The 15,360-nt window shown below is 44.9% G+C and overlaps 1 protein-coding gene across 3 annotated transcripts in view; it reads left to right on the top strand.

The window, feature by feature from the left end:
- The window catches only part of ABCA5 (ATP binding cassette subfamily A member 5), a 50,052-nt gene that overhangs the window by 20,862 nt on the left and 13,830 nt on the right, over positions 1–15,360 (top strand). For all 3 annotated transcript variants that reach the window (XM_030962042.1, XM_030962044.1, XM_030962043.1), the window contains 14 exons: positions 1,102–1,160; positions 1,612–1,722; positions 2,818–2,993; positions 3,368–3,487; positions 4,678–4,816; positions 4,934–5,024; positions 5,822–5,961; positions 7,416–7,535; positions 10,044–10,245; positions 10,484–10,653; positions 11,718–11,851; positions 13,019–13,156; positions 14,818–14,931; positions 15,141–15,311. In XM_030962042.1, the coding sequence (XP_030817902.1) occupies positions 1,102–1,160; positions 1,612–1,722; positions 2,818–2,993; positions 3,368–3,487; positions 4,678–4,816; positions 4,934–5,024; positions 5,822–5,961; positions 7,416–7,535; positions 10,044–10,245; positions 10,484–10,653; positions 11,718–11,851; positions 13,019–13,156; positions 14,818–14,931; positions 15,141–15,311 (1,885 nt within the window). The remainder of the gene's footprint in view (positions 1–1,101; positions 1,161–1,611; positions 1,723–2,817; positions 2,994–3,367; positions 3,488–4,677; positions 4,817–4,933; positions 5,025–5,821; positions 5,962–7,415; positions 7,536–10,043; positions 10,246–10,483; positions 10,654–11,717; positions 11,852–13,018; positions 13,157–14,817; positions 14,932–15,140; positions 15,312–15,360) is intronic.

Raw genomic sequence — 15,360 nt, 5'->3', positions numbered from 1 at the left:
GAGATACACGCTTATTTTTTAAGTAGTGAGAGGTATTTTTATTATCTACAGGTTCAGGAGTGCAGTTTTAATGCTGATGTTCCCCTGAGAACATGGTGGCTGTTGTTGCATTATTCACCCACCCAGGACTCTTCCCACATCATCCCTCCACCAGCTCCAGCAGTTTCACTCAGTCTTGCCATCTTTCCATGTGCAAGTTCTGTTTGCTTTTATACTCATTCTCTTCCCCATTGCTCACCCTCCATAATCCACTCACCATCCTCATGTTCAGGGTGATGAGGCTCCCAAAATCCATCCTTGATTTGGTGCCTCCAGATAAACTGGCTGTTCCTTTCATTTGGAAAACCAGCAGGGCTTGAAGGAAGGTTTTTACTTCTCTTGAAAAGTAAACTACTTGCTATTTATATATATAAGAATACTTGCTATTTTATATTTATATTTATATTTATATTTATATTTATATTTATATTTATATTTATATTTATATTTATATTTATATTTATATTTATATTTATATTTATTTATCTATATAAGAATACTTGCTATTATATATATAATATATTTTTTATACATACATACATACATATATACATATATATATATATATAAAATATATATATTATATATATATAAAATACTTGCTATTTATATATAAAAAAAATTTACCTGATTTTGATCAAGAGCTGTCAGGAATCCCATCTTTGGAGTCCATTCTGCTGTCACCTCTTTTCCATGTTATGTCTCTGGAGTCTCCTGTTGTGTTGTGCAACTGCTGGGGAGTAGCTGTTCCCTTTCCCAGCTTGGGAAGCCTCTAGAGCATTGTTCCACCATGTGAAAGAGACTCAGATTTGAAATAATTCAGTTTATCATCACAGGAAATACCTTAGAAGGTGACCAGGAGAAGTTTTCTGAAGCCAGGGTGGAGATGGGCAAAGTTTTGGGAGAACCTGTCCTGTCTCTTGACTTGCCTCAATGAGTTTTTAACACATCTGGTGCCACTTCAGTCTGGTTGGCTTGTTGTGGTTGTTGCTGAGTGTTGATGACTGAAAATGCCATATAAAGGTGCTGAAGTATTTCATGCCATGATGTGTCTTCTTTCAGAATCCGCTGTGTGCAGAAAACATTCAGGAAAAAGGGGGAAACCGTGGAGGCTCTCAGAAGTAAGAACATTTCAGCTTTTTAGCTGCTGCTGGGATGCAGAGGAGCAGTAGCTGAGTTGCTGAGTGATCTCTGGGGTTTCAGTTCAGGCTGGTTTTGGTCTCTTTCGGAGGGATGGGGCCCTGGAGCACGAATGCCAGGTGTGCTTGTGCGTGTCCTGTCTCACACAGTGGTGTCTAAACCAAAAATGAGCCCTTCATCCTTAAGGAAAGCCTGCTGGTGTCACCCAATGCCCATGAAGTGTTGTCATCTCCCCTGCCCAGCTCCCTGGTGTTGTCACCTCCTTTCCCTGGGTGGCTTTGAGACCCCACGGTGGCTGTGGGACCATGCCAGGCCAGTCCTGTCCCCCAGGCAGTGTGTGAATGTGAGCTTTGGGATTGAGCCAGGGGCAGGAGCTGGCTCAGGGGGCCAGGACCCCTCCCTGACACCTCTGTTTGCTGTGCCCTGGAGCAGATTTGTCCTTTGACATCTACGAGGGGCAGATCACGGCGCTGCTGGGCCACAGCGGCACCGGGAAGACGACGCTGATGAACATCCTGTGTGGGCTGTGCCCTCCCTCTGATGGTGAGTGCAGCTCTGGGGCTGCCCTGCTCTAAAACCACACCTGAGAACCTGGGTGGGTGTTCCAGGATGCACCAAAATTTCCTTGGATAGCATGTGAAAGAGCCCATTTGCAATTCCTGTCCACGCGGGGCTGTAAAACCCTCTCTGCTGATTGCTGCTTCCAGTGGAGAGTTTCCAGCTGTCTTGGTTTGAACAGCCAGGTGTCTGCTAAGGAAGGCAGGAGCCTCCCTTGAAATGGAAAATGTAAACCCCCTCCCCATAAATTATTATAATTTTGAAATTAAGGGTCTCGTGGAAATAGGAATAACAGTTCTTTACTAGGAAAATTAAAAATACATATGCACTAGTACAAAAAAAAAAAAAAACACTGACAGAGTCAGAATAGGAGCTGTCCCCCTGTGCGTCAGGGGGTGGCACAGCCCCATCCCATGGGGGCTCAGCCCTCCTGCAGTGCCAGCTGTGCTGCTGCTGCAGCAGGGATCCTGCACAAGGGGGGAGTTTTCCTCTGCAGCTCCAGGGCTGCTGCAGATGGGCCTGGGCTCCCTCTGGCCATGCAGGGCAGCAGAAAGCTGCTCCTCTGGCAATGCAGCGGGGCAAAGGCTGCTGGGTGTCCCAAAGCTCAGATTGCATCCAGGTAGGAATGCTTGGCTCCTCCCCTGGGCAGAGCATCTGCCATGGGATGCTGGAATTGGATCAGCCATGCAGGGACACTCAGTGGCCATGGACAGAAGATAATCAATAATTAACGGCCCATGAACAGCAGAGATCTCCTGGAGGGAGGATTGGTTGTGAAGAGATAAAGGAACCTGCCCAATGAACAGCAGAGAGCTGCCCCAGCTCTGACAGATGGGAATAGGACACACACCCCCAGCCACACCTTTCAACCTGAGTCACCAGCCCATGGCAGGGGGTTGGAATGAGATGAGCTTTAACCCACTCCAGCCCAAACCACTGGATGATTTTATGTTATTTTCCCTTAGGGTTTGTGTCAGTCTATGGGCACGAACCACTGGATGATTTTGTGCTCATTTCCCTTAGGGTTTGTGTCAGTCTATGGGCACGAACCACTGGATGATTTTGTGCTATTTCCCTTAGGGTTTGTGTCAGTCTATGGGCACAGGGTGTCTGAGATCGACGAGATGCTGGAGGTGCGGCAGATCGCGGGCGTGCGCCCCCAGGCCGACATCCACTTTGACATCTTAACTGTGGAGGAGAACCTCTCCATCTTTGCTGCCATCAAGGGCATCCCTCAGAACGATTTGATACAAGAGGTAACTCACCTGGCCACTGGTGTGGTCTTACATGAACGTTTTTAACCTGTAAATCAAAATATCCTTGCAGCGTTTTCCTTTTGCAGGGAAATATTCCTGTGTGGTACAGTGGACACAGAGGTACAGGCAGATATTTAGACAAGGATAAACTTTTAATTTTTCCTAAGATTAAAATGCTCATGAAATGTTTTAAATCTGGCATTTAGGTTCAGTTACAGACACCATTAAACTTTGTGTGTAGGTTGTGCAGTTCAGATACAGAACACTCTGGGAACCAGCAGCAGTTAATTTGAATGTTAATTGTTAACAATCTGGTTTTAAAAATTTATAGGTTTTTTTTTTAAAACAATAAATGTGTTTCTTGTGTTTTCAAGGTGCAGAAGGTGTTGCTGGATTTGGAGATGCAGCCCATCAGGGACAATCAAGCCAAAAAATTAAGTGGGGGGCAGAAGAGGAGGCTGTCAGTGGGAGTTGCTGTTCTTGGGAACCCCAAGGTGAGAGGGATGGAATTATTCTCGTCTTGGTGCTGCTGATCCATGGAAGGCTTGGTCTTTTTTGTCAAAACCAACTAACGTGAAAAATGCAGAAATTGTTCCTTTGAGCACCTTTTTTTCTTCGTTTGTGGTTTAATTACAATCATTTCAATTTCTCAGCCTTTGTGCTTGAGGCTCAATAATGGCAGCAGCCTTGGGTTTGATCTCTTTGGCAAATAAATAGCGTGGCAAGTTTTGTGTGTAATTTCTGGCAGGTAGCATTTATCCCCCAGCAGGGAAACTGTTGGATGCTTTCCTTCCAAAGCCATCCAGGAGCTGGGAGCAGGAGCAGAGCCAGAGAGATCTTTTGTGTTGCAGCTCTGTCATTTCTGGCCTGTAAGGATGGGGACTGCTTTGAGATCTGTGGTTAAAATTGGTCTGTGTGACAATTCCTGGGGGTTTTCAAAGCAGGTTTGTGCATTTAACAACCCCTCTGTAGAAAGAGTGAATCCATGGCTAAGTTGTGATTCTACTGCATAATTCTCTTGGAAGCAGAATAAAGCAGGCTGTGGCATTAATTTATCACAGGATTTTTCCATTTGTCACAAGGGGGATGGATGTATTCAAAGCACAGTGACAAAAGCTGCCTTGTTAGTCTGGGCTGTTTCCTATTTTGCAGGAATTAACTGGCAGGTTTCAAACAAGCCCTTCTGGGTGTGCTGGGGTATAGCAGATATTTTTTTTCTCAGATATTGGAGAGGAATGATGAGGACTCCATCTTGTCAGAAGGCTAATTAATTACTTTATTATGCTATATTATTCTGCACTGTGTTGCACTTCAGTTAGGATGTGTATTACATTACATCCTAACTGAATCTGCCAAGCACTCCACTGCACAGAATCTTGTGACTGTCAGCCCACACACCTGGGTTCAATTGGTCAGTGAATCAAAACACTCAAACCAAAATCCAATTATCAATTCCCTTCAGGTAAACAGTCTTCCACGATGCATTCCATTGTGAGCAACACAGGAGCAGTAAATGAGATAAGAATTGTTTTTTTCTGACGTTCAGAGGATGTGAAACCCAGAAATATCCTTGGGAAGAATTGTGCCTTGCTTTTCTCTGTGAAGAGCAATGTGGCTGCGCTGGGGAGGGGTTACTGAGCTCAGGGGCTGTGCCTTTGAGCAGCCCGGCTGGTTTTGCCCCCAGGTTTTGCTGCTGGACGAGCCCACGGCGGGGATGGATCCCTGCTCCCGCCACATCGTCTGGAACCTGCTGAGGAGCAGGAAAGCCAACCGTGTGACAGTGTTCAGCACCCACTTCATGGACGAGGCTGACATCCTGGCTGGTGAGCCCTGCCCCAGCCCAGCTTCAGCCCCCAGCCCTGGGCTACCATTGATGTGCAACCCAGAGGGCAGTTTGGGAGGAAATTGTTGATTTTCTGCTTCCTGGCTTCCCTTTCCAGATCGTAAAGCTGTGATTTCCCAAGGGATGCTGAAATGCCTCGGCTCTTCTCTCTTCCTCAAGAGCAAGTGGGGCATTGGCTACCGCCTGAGGTAATTCTGTGCCCAGTTTTGTACCTCTTAGGGGCCATCATGCATGTCTTTTTTTACTGTTTTCTGTTGGAATCTCTGAGAAGAACCCCCCAACAAGCTCCTTTTATCCTTGAATTGATGCCTTGAGAAGGCTGAGCTGGAGCAGAGGCTGGGCAGAGTTACAGAATAAAGCAGGGATTTATTCAAAGCATCTCCTCCATGGATCCACCTTGGGCAGCACAAGAGCCCAGCCAGGGCTGCACCCAAGATGAACCAAAATGGCCACAAAATGAACCCAAAATGGTCACAAAATGAACCCAAAATGGTCACAAAATGCACCCAAGATGAACCAAAATGGCCACAAAATGAACCCAAAATGGTCACAAAATGAACCCAAGATGAACCAAAATGGCCCCAAAATGCACGGCCGGGCACGGGGTCTCTCCCTGGGATCAGCTCTGCTCCATTTGCATCTTGCAGTTCATTGTCCCATTCCAGCTTTAGCCCATCCAGTCCCACCCTGCTTGTTTTTCTCTCTCCAGCCCACGGGGTTTGTGCTCCTGGGCTGAGATTTGGATCATTTGTCCTTGGTGCCCAGCTGGAACAGGAATTGTTTTGTCTCCCTGCTCTGTGCACAGAGCTTACCAACACTTAACACGAAGCTCAGAACTACACACTAAAGAATCTGAAAATCGGAAAATCTGAAAAACAGAATCTGAAAAACAGAAAATCTAAATCACAGTGGTACAACTGAATGTTTGCTGCAGTGTCAGGAGCAGGCCAAGCTCTAAACCCCAACTCCTGCTGTGTTTTTCCAGCATGCACATTGATGCCTACTGCAACACAGAGGCCACCACGTCTCTGATCAGGCAGCACATCCCTGCAGCCAGCCTGATCCAGCAGAACGATGAGCAGCTCGTGTACACCCTCCCTCTCAAGGACATGGACAAGTTTGCAGGTACTTGTGGGTTTTTGTGTTGCAGGGATCAGTGATTGCAACAGGGGGTGTTTGTTGAGCGTGGCTTTAGGCTGATGCTCTTGATTAAGTGTCAGTTGTGGTTTGATGGTTTTATATTTATTATTATTTGGTGGGGAATCAGGGAGGGTTTTCTCAGGTGAGTGAGGGTTCTGTCACCTCTTCCAGTGAGGTGTGAGGGATGTGGGTGCCCAGCAGCAAGGGCTGGGGAGGTGCCTCTGTGGTGAGGAGTCCCTTCCACCTGAGCATCCCCTGGTCCTGCAGAATTACCATCCTCTTGCAGAGGGTCCAAAGAGCAGGGCTGGCCTGCTGCAGGATGCAGGAACACCCCAAATCCTACAGAAACCCTACAAAAACCCTACAGACTCTTGTGAACTGCAAAGAGCATCGTGTGACTGCCTTGAAATTCCATGGAGAGAGGGAGCAAGGAGCCGAGGGGAGGATTTCACTAGATGGCAGCAATTATCTGAGCAGTCCTGGACAGGGCTCCTTGCTCTGCTCCCAGAAATAAACGGAATAAATCCTGTGTGGGAAGCCAAGGGAGCATCAATATTGATGGGAACATGCAGCTGATATTCCATAAAGATTTTTTTTCCCTGTTGCATTGGGGTAAATGGTTTATGAGCTTTGCAAAAAGGCTGAGATTGAATCAATTCCCCCAAACTATTTCAGGGGGAGCTGAGGTTGGGAACGCACATTGTCAGCTGGGACAGGAGAAACTGGAGGACTGAGGAGTATTGTCAAATATCCAAGTGCTCCTCCCATTTTGTACATTTAAATTTCCCTTCAGCCTCACCTTGGCTCTGAAGCTCCTTTTTTTAAAGTCCTGATTTCATACGATTGACAGAAACCCAGTAACATTTTTCACCCTGAGGTGCTGTGAAGTTCTCCCACTCTGAACCTCACACTGGTCTTCAAGCTCTGTGCCCTATCCAGCATCTCCTGCCTGGTCAAGCTGGCCTTAAACATCTGGGAATTCTTAGATATTTATATAAATTTTTATCTATTTATAGATATGAAATGACTGTTAATTATTTTTGTAGATATAAAGTGACTCAATGGTTTTATGTGTAAAATCCTCTGTGCCTGGGCAGGGATTCAGGCAGGATGAGCTGTCCTGGGTGTGATTTTTCCAGGAGAGCTCACCTTGAACCTGCCCTGAGGAAACTTTGAGCCCAGCAGCTTCAGGATGCTGAGCCAGTTTTTAGAAGCAGCACAGCTTCAGCAAAACCACATTTCCTGACCACAGAGACTGAAATGTCATGCTCAAAGGAGCCTGTCCCACCTTGGCTCTCAAACCACAACTTTCCGGTTTATTTGCTGCTCCCACATTCCTGATTTTCCCAGCAAGCAGGAGGTTTAGAGGGGTGTGAGATGAGCCTGAAGAGCTCCTGGCAGGTGCTGGAGCAGAGTTTCAGAGCTGCCTCTGTCCTTAGGTTTGTTCTCTGACCTGGACACCCATTCCCACCTGGGGGTCATCACCTATGGCGTGTCCATGACCACGCTGGAGGACGTTTACCTGAAGCTGGAGGTGGAGGCAGAGATTGACCAAGCAGGTGGGAAGGAGCAGGGCTGTGCCCTCAGCTTGGCGTTGCTCTCAGTTCCTGTGGGATTGGCTCTGCCAGAAGGAGGGAACAAGGAGAACATCCCTCACAGGGTGCTGCACCAGCATCCGGGCGTCCTTGGGTTCTCACAGCTTCCCAGGCTGTTGAAATATTTAAATACAATATTCAGTATTCAATATTGTATATTCAATATTCAAATACAATATTCAATATTGTATATTCAATATTTTATATTCACTATTCAATAGGAAGCAGGAAAGCCCCAAATCCTACAAAAATCCTACAAAAACCTTACAAAAACCCTACAAACTCTTGTGAACTGCAAAGAGCATCGTGTGACTGCCTTGAAATTCCAATTGTTCAATATTCAATTACAAAATACACTTAAACTCATGAAGAGGAATGTACAGAAGAAGGACTAGCTTCTGCTTTAAAATTTTAATTTTGTTTTATATATATTACTATATTTTAAAATATATATTATATATATAATATATATTATATATTACTATATATAATATATATTATATATAATATAATATAATATATATAATATATATAGTAATATATAATATATTACTATATATATATTATATGATATATATTTTATATAATTATGTATAATTCATATATATAATTTATAATTATATATTTATATATAATATTTATATATTACTATATATATTATACATTACCATATATCATGTATAATATATATTACTATATATTATATATAAATATATACTATATATATTATATATTAATATATACTATATATATTATATATTAATATATATAATATATATTGCTGTATTTTAAAACCCTAGACTCTAAGTATTTTACTTTGTGATATCACAACTTCTAATTAAACTCTGCACTCATAATCTTAGTGCTATTAATTAATTAATTAATTTTAGAAGGTTTTTCCACAGCCTCAGGTGAAATGCAGTGTTCTCCTGGAGGTCAGACACAGAAAGTTTTAAAATTCTCAGCAACCAGGACTCCAACACAAGAAAAGGCAGAGAATTGGCTGGGGAGTGATTCTGGGAGCATCCAGGGGAAAAGCTTTTTACTGATTAATTTTTCATTCTGACTGCTTGGCTTTACAGTTTACTTGCCTTTTAAAATGCCCTTTAGTTTCCTAATGGAGTTTGCTTTCAAGAAATTATAAATGTGCAGGGTAAAATTAATTTTCAGCCTTCTGTGTGAACAGTAGCTGCACTTAGGGCTGAAACAGCTCAGCTTGTCTCACCTTAAATCAACTTTCAGTCCAAATGAAAAGTTGAGATTGCTTAATATTACTCCAGAATGAGTCAGTTGTTTTTTTAATGTCAGTTTTGAATGCATTGAGCTGTTTTAATTGTTCTGGAGCTTTCTGTGTGATCCAGAATTATTAGTATGAGTAGATATATGTACTCTGTAACTGGTATGGAAATTACTCCCTAATTAGAGTGACTGCACAGTTTCTGTGTGGGTTTAAGAGGATTTAACAGCTGGATCTGCAGGTGCACACACGGGCCAAGGGTGTGAAACTGGGGCAAATATGAACCTTTTGGTGGCAAAATTTTGAATCAAGTCCCAGTTGGGACTCTGTCCCCGGAGGTGTTTATGGGGTGGATGTTTATGGGATGGCCCCTGGTGCCGTGGTCTGCTTGGTCACAGGCTGGACTCAGGGATCTCAGAGGTCTTTCCCAGCCTGGTTGGTTCTGGGATTTAAACCACCAGGGTTTTCCTGGGAAATGCTGCTTTATTTCTGCTGTGTCAGCTTTCAGTACCTGCCATGGGTGGGGTTGGGCTGGATCAGGGTCACTGAGCTTGGGGTTCAATTCAGGGATGGGGATGGGATAGGATTGGGATGGGGGTTTGATGGGGTGGGATTGGAATGGAATGGAATGGGGATGGGATTGAGGTGGAGTGGGATGGTATTGGAATGGGATGGGTTGGGATGGGGATGGGATGGGATTAGGATGGGGATTTGATGGGATGGGATGGGATAGGATTGGGATTGGGATAGGGATTGGGATGGGATTAGGATTGGGATGGGGATGGGATGGGGATTGGGATGGGATTGGGATAGGGATAGGATTGGGATGGGATTGGGATGAGATTGGGATGGCTGGAATGGGATGGGGATGGGGATGGGGATGGAGTGGGATGGGATAGAATTGGGATGGGGATGGGGATGGGATAGGATTGGGATGAGGATGGGGATGGTATTGGGATGGCTGGAATGGGATTGGATGGTGATGGAGTGGGATGGGATAGGATTGGGATGGGGATGGAGTGGAATTGGGATGGGATGGAGTGGGATGGGATAGGATTGGGATGGGATGGGATTGAGACAGGGATAGGATTAGGATAGGATTGGGATGGCATGGGATGGGTGAGGTGACTTCTACAACAGGCAGAGCACGGGGTCTCTGGCCCCTGGCTCCCCCTCCTGCCCCATTCCCCCAGCTGTCAGAGATCACCTGCCTGGCTTTCCCTGCCCTGTTCCAGATTACAGCGTGTTCCACTCGCAGCAAGGCCAGGAGGAGATGGACACCAAGTCCCTGGATGACATGGAGCAGAGCCTGCTGATGCTCTCTGAGGCCAAGGCACCAGCCATGAGCAACTCAGCCCTGTGGAAGAAGCAGGTCTCCACCATAGCCAAAGTGCATTTCCTCAGCCTGAAACGGGAGAACAAATGTGTCAGAGTTATGTGAGTACTGGGGCTCCTCCTCTGTGTGGGAGTCCCAAATCCTGCCTGAATGGCACCAGGGAAAGCACATCCTGCCCTTCAGTTTTCCCCATTTAAAAAATAGCAAGTGTGGAGCTGTAATTTCTGTTAAAAATGGTTTTTTGGGGGGTGAGGGAGATGTTTTTTTAAACAGCATGCACATAAAACTGGGTCGGCTTTCACTGGACTGTAACAAACCCCAAACTTTTATTTCTTTCAGGTTGTTGCTTTTCCTCATTTTCCTTGTAGTTCAGATTTTGTTGTTTTTCATACACCACATCATCAAAAATGCTGTAGCTGCTATCAAACTCTCCCCAGATTTGTACTTGCTGAAGCCTGGAGAGAGCAGTCACAAGTACAGGAGTCGGCTCCTGCTGCAGAACTCCACAGGTAGGGCAGCAGCTCCTGCCTCCACCTCCCTCCTTCTCCCAGGTTTTGGGGTTGGGAATGAGCTTTTCCCTTGGAATTAACCCAGATGAAGAGTTTCCAAGTGCCCAGGGGTGGTAAACTGTCAGTTTGTGCCATGGGGTTTGGTTTGGAGATCCTCCTCCCATCTCCATGACCTTGTTCTTGCTGTGTCAGGAGATTATTCAGGTGAGAGAAGTGGCCAGAAACATTGAGATAAATCAACATTAAAATCCTGCTGGAAAACATCTGGGAAAATCCATTTTAGTTGGAACTGAGGATGGTTTAAAAACGCCCAGCAGGAGCCCAGGCAGAGAAACCAGCAGCTGTTTGAGCTGTGCATGGATAATTGTGTGTAAGATACTCCAGGCTGCTGATGAGGAGGGATTTAAAAGACAGGGAGATGTGGCACTCAGGGACATGGCTGAAGGGTGGGGAGTGGCTGGATTTCAGAATTCACAGAATTCACAGAACCCCCAGGTTGTCAGAGCCCTCCCAGACCATCGAGTCCAGCCCAGCCCCAGCCCCTCACCCAAACCCTGGCCCCCAGTGCCACATCCAGGCTTTGTTAAACACACCCAGGGATGGGGACTGCACCACCTCCCCGGGCAGAACATTCCAGAACTTTATCACCCTTTGTGTAAAACACTTTTCCCTGCTATCCAGCCTGTATTTCCCTTGGTGCAGCTCGAGGCTGTGTGCTCTGGTTGTGTCAGTGCTGCTGGAGAAAGAGCCCAGCCCCAGCTGAGCACAGGCACCTTTCAGGAGCTGTGCAGAGCGATGGGGGCAGCCCTGAGTCTCCTTTTCTCCAGGCTGAGCACCCCCAGCTCCCTCAGGGGTTCCTCACAGGGTTTTGGTGCTCCCAGCCCCTCTCCAGCCTCACTGCCCGCTCTGGACATGCTCCTCAATGTCCCTCCTAAACTGGGGGGCCCAGAACTGGACACAGCACTCAGGGTGTGCCCTCACCAGGGGAAAAATGGATTTGATGGTTTGATGATCCTGAAGGTCTTTTCCAGTTTTAACGATTCCCTGTTGTTTTGTGTCCCCAGAGTCGGATATCAGTGACATTGTGCACTCCCTGGGGAGAATGAACATCCTCTGGGAGATGTTCAATGACAGTGATTATGTCTCAGTGGCACCTCACAGTGCAGCTCTGAACGTGTTTGCCCTCCAGTCCGGGCAGGTAAGGCACACACTGGCCTGGCTGTGCCCAGAGAGCAGCTCCTGGGGCTGCTGTGTGAAATTCTCACCTGAAAAGCAGCTCTGGAGTCATGGAATCAAATAATACTGATTTGGAATAATATAATGGAATTATATAATATAATAATATTTAATAATAATAATAATAATAATAATAATAATAATAATAATAATAATAATAATAATAATAATATTAATAATAATAATATAATAGTAATAATAATAATAATAATGGTAATGGTAATAGTGATAATAATAATTTAATATTATTATTGAATATATTATTATATAATATATCATTATATAATAATATAATATAATTGATGGAATCATATAATATTGCTTATACAAGAGGCTGCAAAGAGGAAGGAGTGGGAATATTAGCAAAATAAATGTTCTTCCATAATTATATAATTATATTTATATAATTACAATTACAGTAAGCCAATCAAACTTCAATCCCATTTTCTTCCCCACAAGAACACAGAAGGTCAGGAGAAATATTCTACTTCACAGGACACCTGGCAGAGGAATGTTTTATGATTTCTTTTTTTAATTTGTACTGACTGAATTACAGTTTGACAGAAAAACAACTCCATGGTGCTCTCGTGTGTCAAGAAGAATCAGTTCCTTGAGCTGTACATGTTCACAGTAACAGGAAGATCTGAACTTTGGGATCATATTTAATCCCCAGCAAGGGAGCTGCTTTACAATGTGCCAGCTCTGGCTCTTGTCCCCATTTTTAGCCCCTGTCACTGCTGCCAGCAGTGTGACAGTGCAGCTCCTGCACACCTTTGCCTGTCAGGTTTTAAACCCATGAGCAGCATCAGCCCAGAGCAGCTCCTTGTGTGTTTGGTTTCCCAGGCTGGAATTGTCTGGAGTGCCATTTGTCAGAGCCCCACTGCTCCTGAAACGTGCTGGGAATTTGTTCCTGATCTCCTGAATTAGAAATTTGTTCCTGATTTCCTGAATTAGGAGTTTCTTCTGATTTCCTGAATCAGGCTGTGTGTGCCAAGCACCCAGAGCAGCCCAGAGCCTCCTGCAAGGCTCTTGATTATGCAAAGATTTATCCCAATGTTCAGGTTTAATTAAGGAGAGCCCTCTCAGGGCAGAGGGATTAATGCAGCACATATTTTTTTTTTCTTCCTAGAATTATGTTTTCAACATCATATTCAACAGCACCATGGTGCATTCCCTGCCAGTTCTGATGAACATTGTCAGCAACCTCCTCCTGCGCAGCCTGAACGTGACTGAGAGCATCCAGATCTGGAGCAACCCCTTGATTCAGGTCAGCAGCTCCCAAAAAAACCACCCTGGAACCCTGGGGAGAGGGCAGAGCGTCCCCGGGGGGCAAGAGGAGTGCAGGAATGTTGGGTTTTGGGGCTTTTAAAAGTTTTTCTAAGTTTTTTGATGTTTCCATTCTTGTAACGCACTTCCTCACGCACTTTATTTACATAATTTATTGGTTTGTATTCTTTTCTAGAAGAGAAATTTGATGGACTGTTGGTTTGTCCAGTGTCATTGGAGAGGTGGCACTGTCACCCTCCAATCCACTGTCACTTTTAGAAATCTATAAATGTTGGAGTTTAGAAATTAAACAATTTTTTTTAACCTTGGAAAGTCCAGTGTCCACGTAGTTTCATTTTGTGTTCTAGAGCTCCACAGGAACACCCCACAAACCAAGGGAAAAGCTGTTTGGGGCTGTCTGCAGGGTTTAGGAGGGTGTGGAAGGTGCTGGCACTTTGCTCTGGGGAGTGCAGGAATGTTGTTTTTGGGGTTTTTTCTAAGCTTTTTGATGTTTCCATTCTTGTAACGGACTTTCTCACACACATTTTATGTGAATAACTTCTTGGTTTGTATTCTTTTCTAGAATTTGATGAACTGTTGGTTTGTCCAGTGTCATTGGAGAGGTGGCACTGTCACCCTCCAATCCACTGTCACTTTTAGAAATCTATAAATGTTGGAGTTAGAAATTAAACACTCTCTTTTTTACCTTGGAAAGTCCAGGTATTATTTTGTTATATATATTATAGGACACATTTATTTCATGTCCTAGAGCTCCACAGGAACACCCCACAAACCAAGGGAAAAGCTGTTTGGGGCTGTCTGCAGGGTTTAGGAGGGTGTGGAAGGTGCTGGCACTTTGCTCTGGGGAGTGCAGGAATGTTGTTCTTTGAGGGGTTTTTTTTTTAAGTTTTTCTAAGCTTTTTGATGTTTCCATTCTTGTAACGAACTTCCTCACGCACTTTCTGGAAATAACTTATTGGTTTGTATTCTTTGATAGAAGAGAAATTTGATTGTTTTGGAAAGGGAGGAAAGGTTGTGGAAAGGGAGGAAAAAGGGGCTTGGAAAGAGGATGATGTGTCAGGAATTAAAGGTTCAGTGGGGCTTGGAGAACCCAGTCAGGTGGAAGGAGTTGGGGGTTGGGATGAGATGATCCCCATGGTTCTTTCCAACCCAAACCATTCCATGGTCCTGTGAATTCATTAGTTGTGGGTTTGTTGGAGGTTGCCTGCAGTTCTTGGTCTGTGCAGAGCTGGAGGGGCCTTTGGGAGAGGAGAGGACCTGCTGCAGGAGATAAATGCTCTGAAAAGTTCTTTAGTTCTTATTTATTCCTCATCTAAATACTCCCAAAACTTCCACAGGTCTTTTTCTTCCTGCTGCAGCTCAGGTGATCTTGACATCCCCAGACTTTTCATTTTAGCATTCATAGCTGTGTTCCAGCTCCTAATTTAGCACTTTTTTGGTCACATTCTGGCACTGGATAAATCTAATTTCTACCCCAGGACCTTCCAGACACAATTTTCAGGCTGGAGATCTATTTTGAAGCTCAGGTGATCTTGACACCCACAGACTTTTCATTTTGGCATTCTCAGCCGTGTTCCAACTCCTAATTTAGCAATTTTTTGGTCACATTCTGGCATTGAATAAATCTGATTTCTACCCCAGGACCTTCCAGACACAATTTTCAGGCTGGAGATCTATTTTGAAGCTGTGTTGCTGGGGATCATCATCACTGGGATGCCACCCTACTTCGCCATGGACAACGCAGAAAACCACAAGGTAACCCCCAGGTGACCCACAGGGAGGTCAAAATCCTGGGATTTCCTCTTTGGAAAGAGCCAAAGAAGGCTTGAAAACAATGCCAAGGGTGGAGCAGATTTGGGAGAAGCATTTCTGTGCCAAGCCAGGCTTGGCAATAACAGCATAACACAGGAGGGGATTCACAAAACGTTAATTTTAATTAACTCTGTGCTGTTCCCCTGCTGCAGATCAAGGCTTACACCCAGCTGAAGATTGCAGGGCTCTATCCCTCAGCCTACTGGACTGGCCAGGCTGTGGTAGACCTGCCTCTGTTCTTCCTCATCCTCACCCTGATGATTGGCAGCCTCTTTGCCTTCCACTATGGCGTTTATTTCTATGTGGGCAAGTTCCTGGCTGTGGTGAGTCTGGGCTGGGGTCTTTTTTATTTCCCTTACCTGATTCAGCTGG

This window comes from Camarhynchus parvulus, chromosome 18, assembly GCF_901933205.1.
Source record: "Camarhynchus parvulus chromosome 18, STF_HiC, whole genome shotgun sequence".
NCBI classification, from domain to species: domain Eukaryota; kingdom Metazoa; phylum Chordata; class Aves; order Passeriformes; family Thraupidae; genus Camarhynchus; species Camarhynchus parvulus.
The sequence above is the reverse complement of the archived record's forward strand: the minus strand, read 5'-3'. Positions and strand labels throughout refer to the sequence as shown.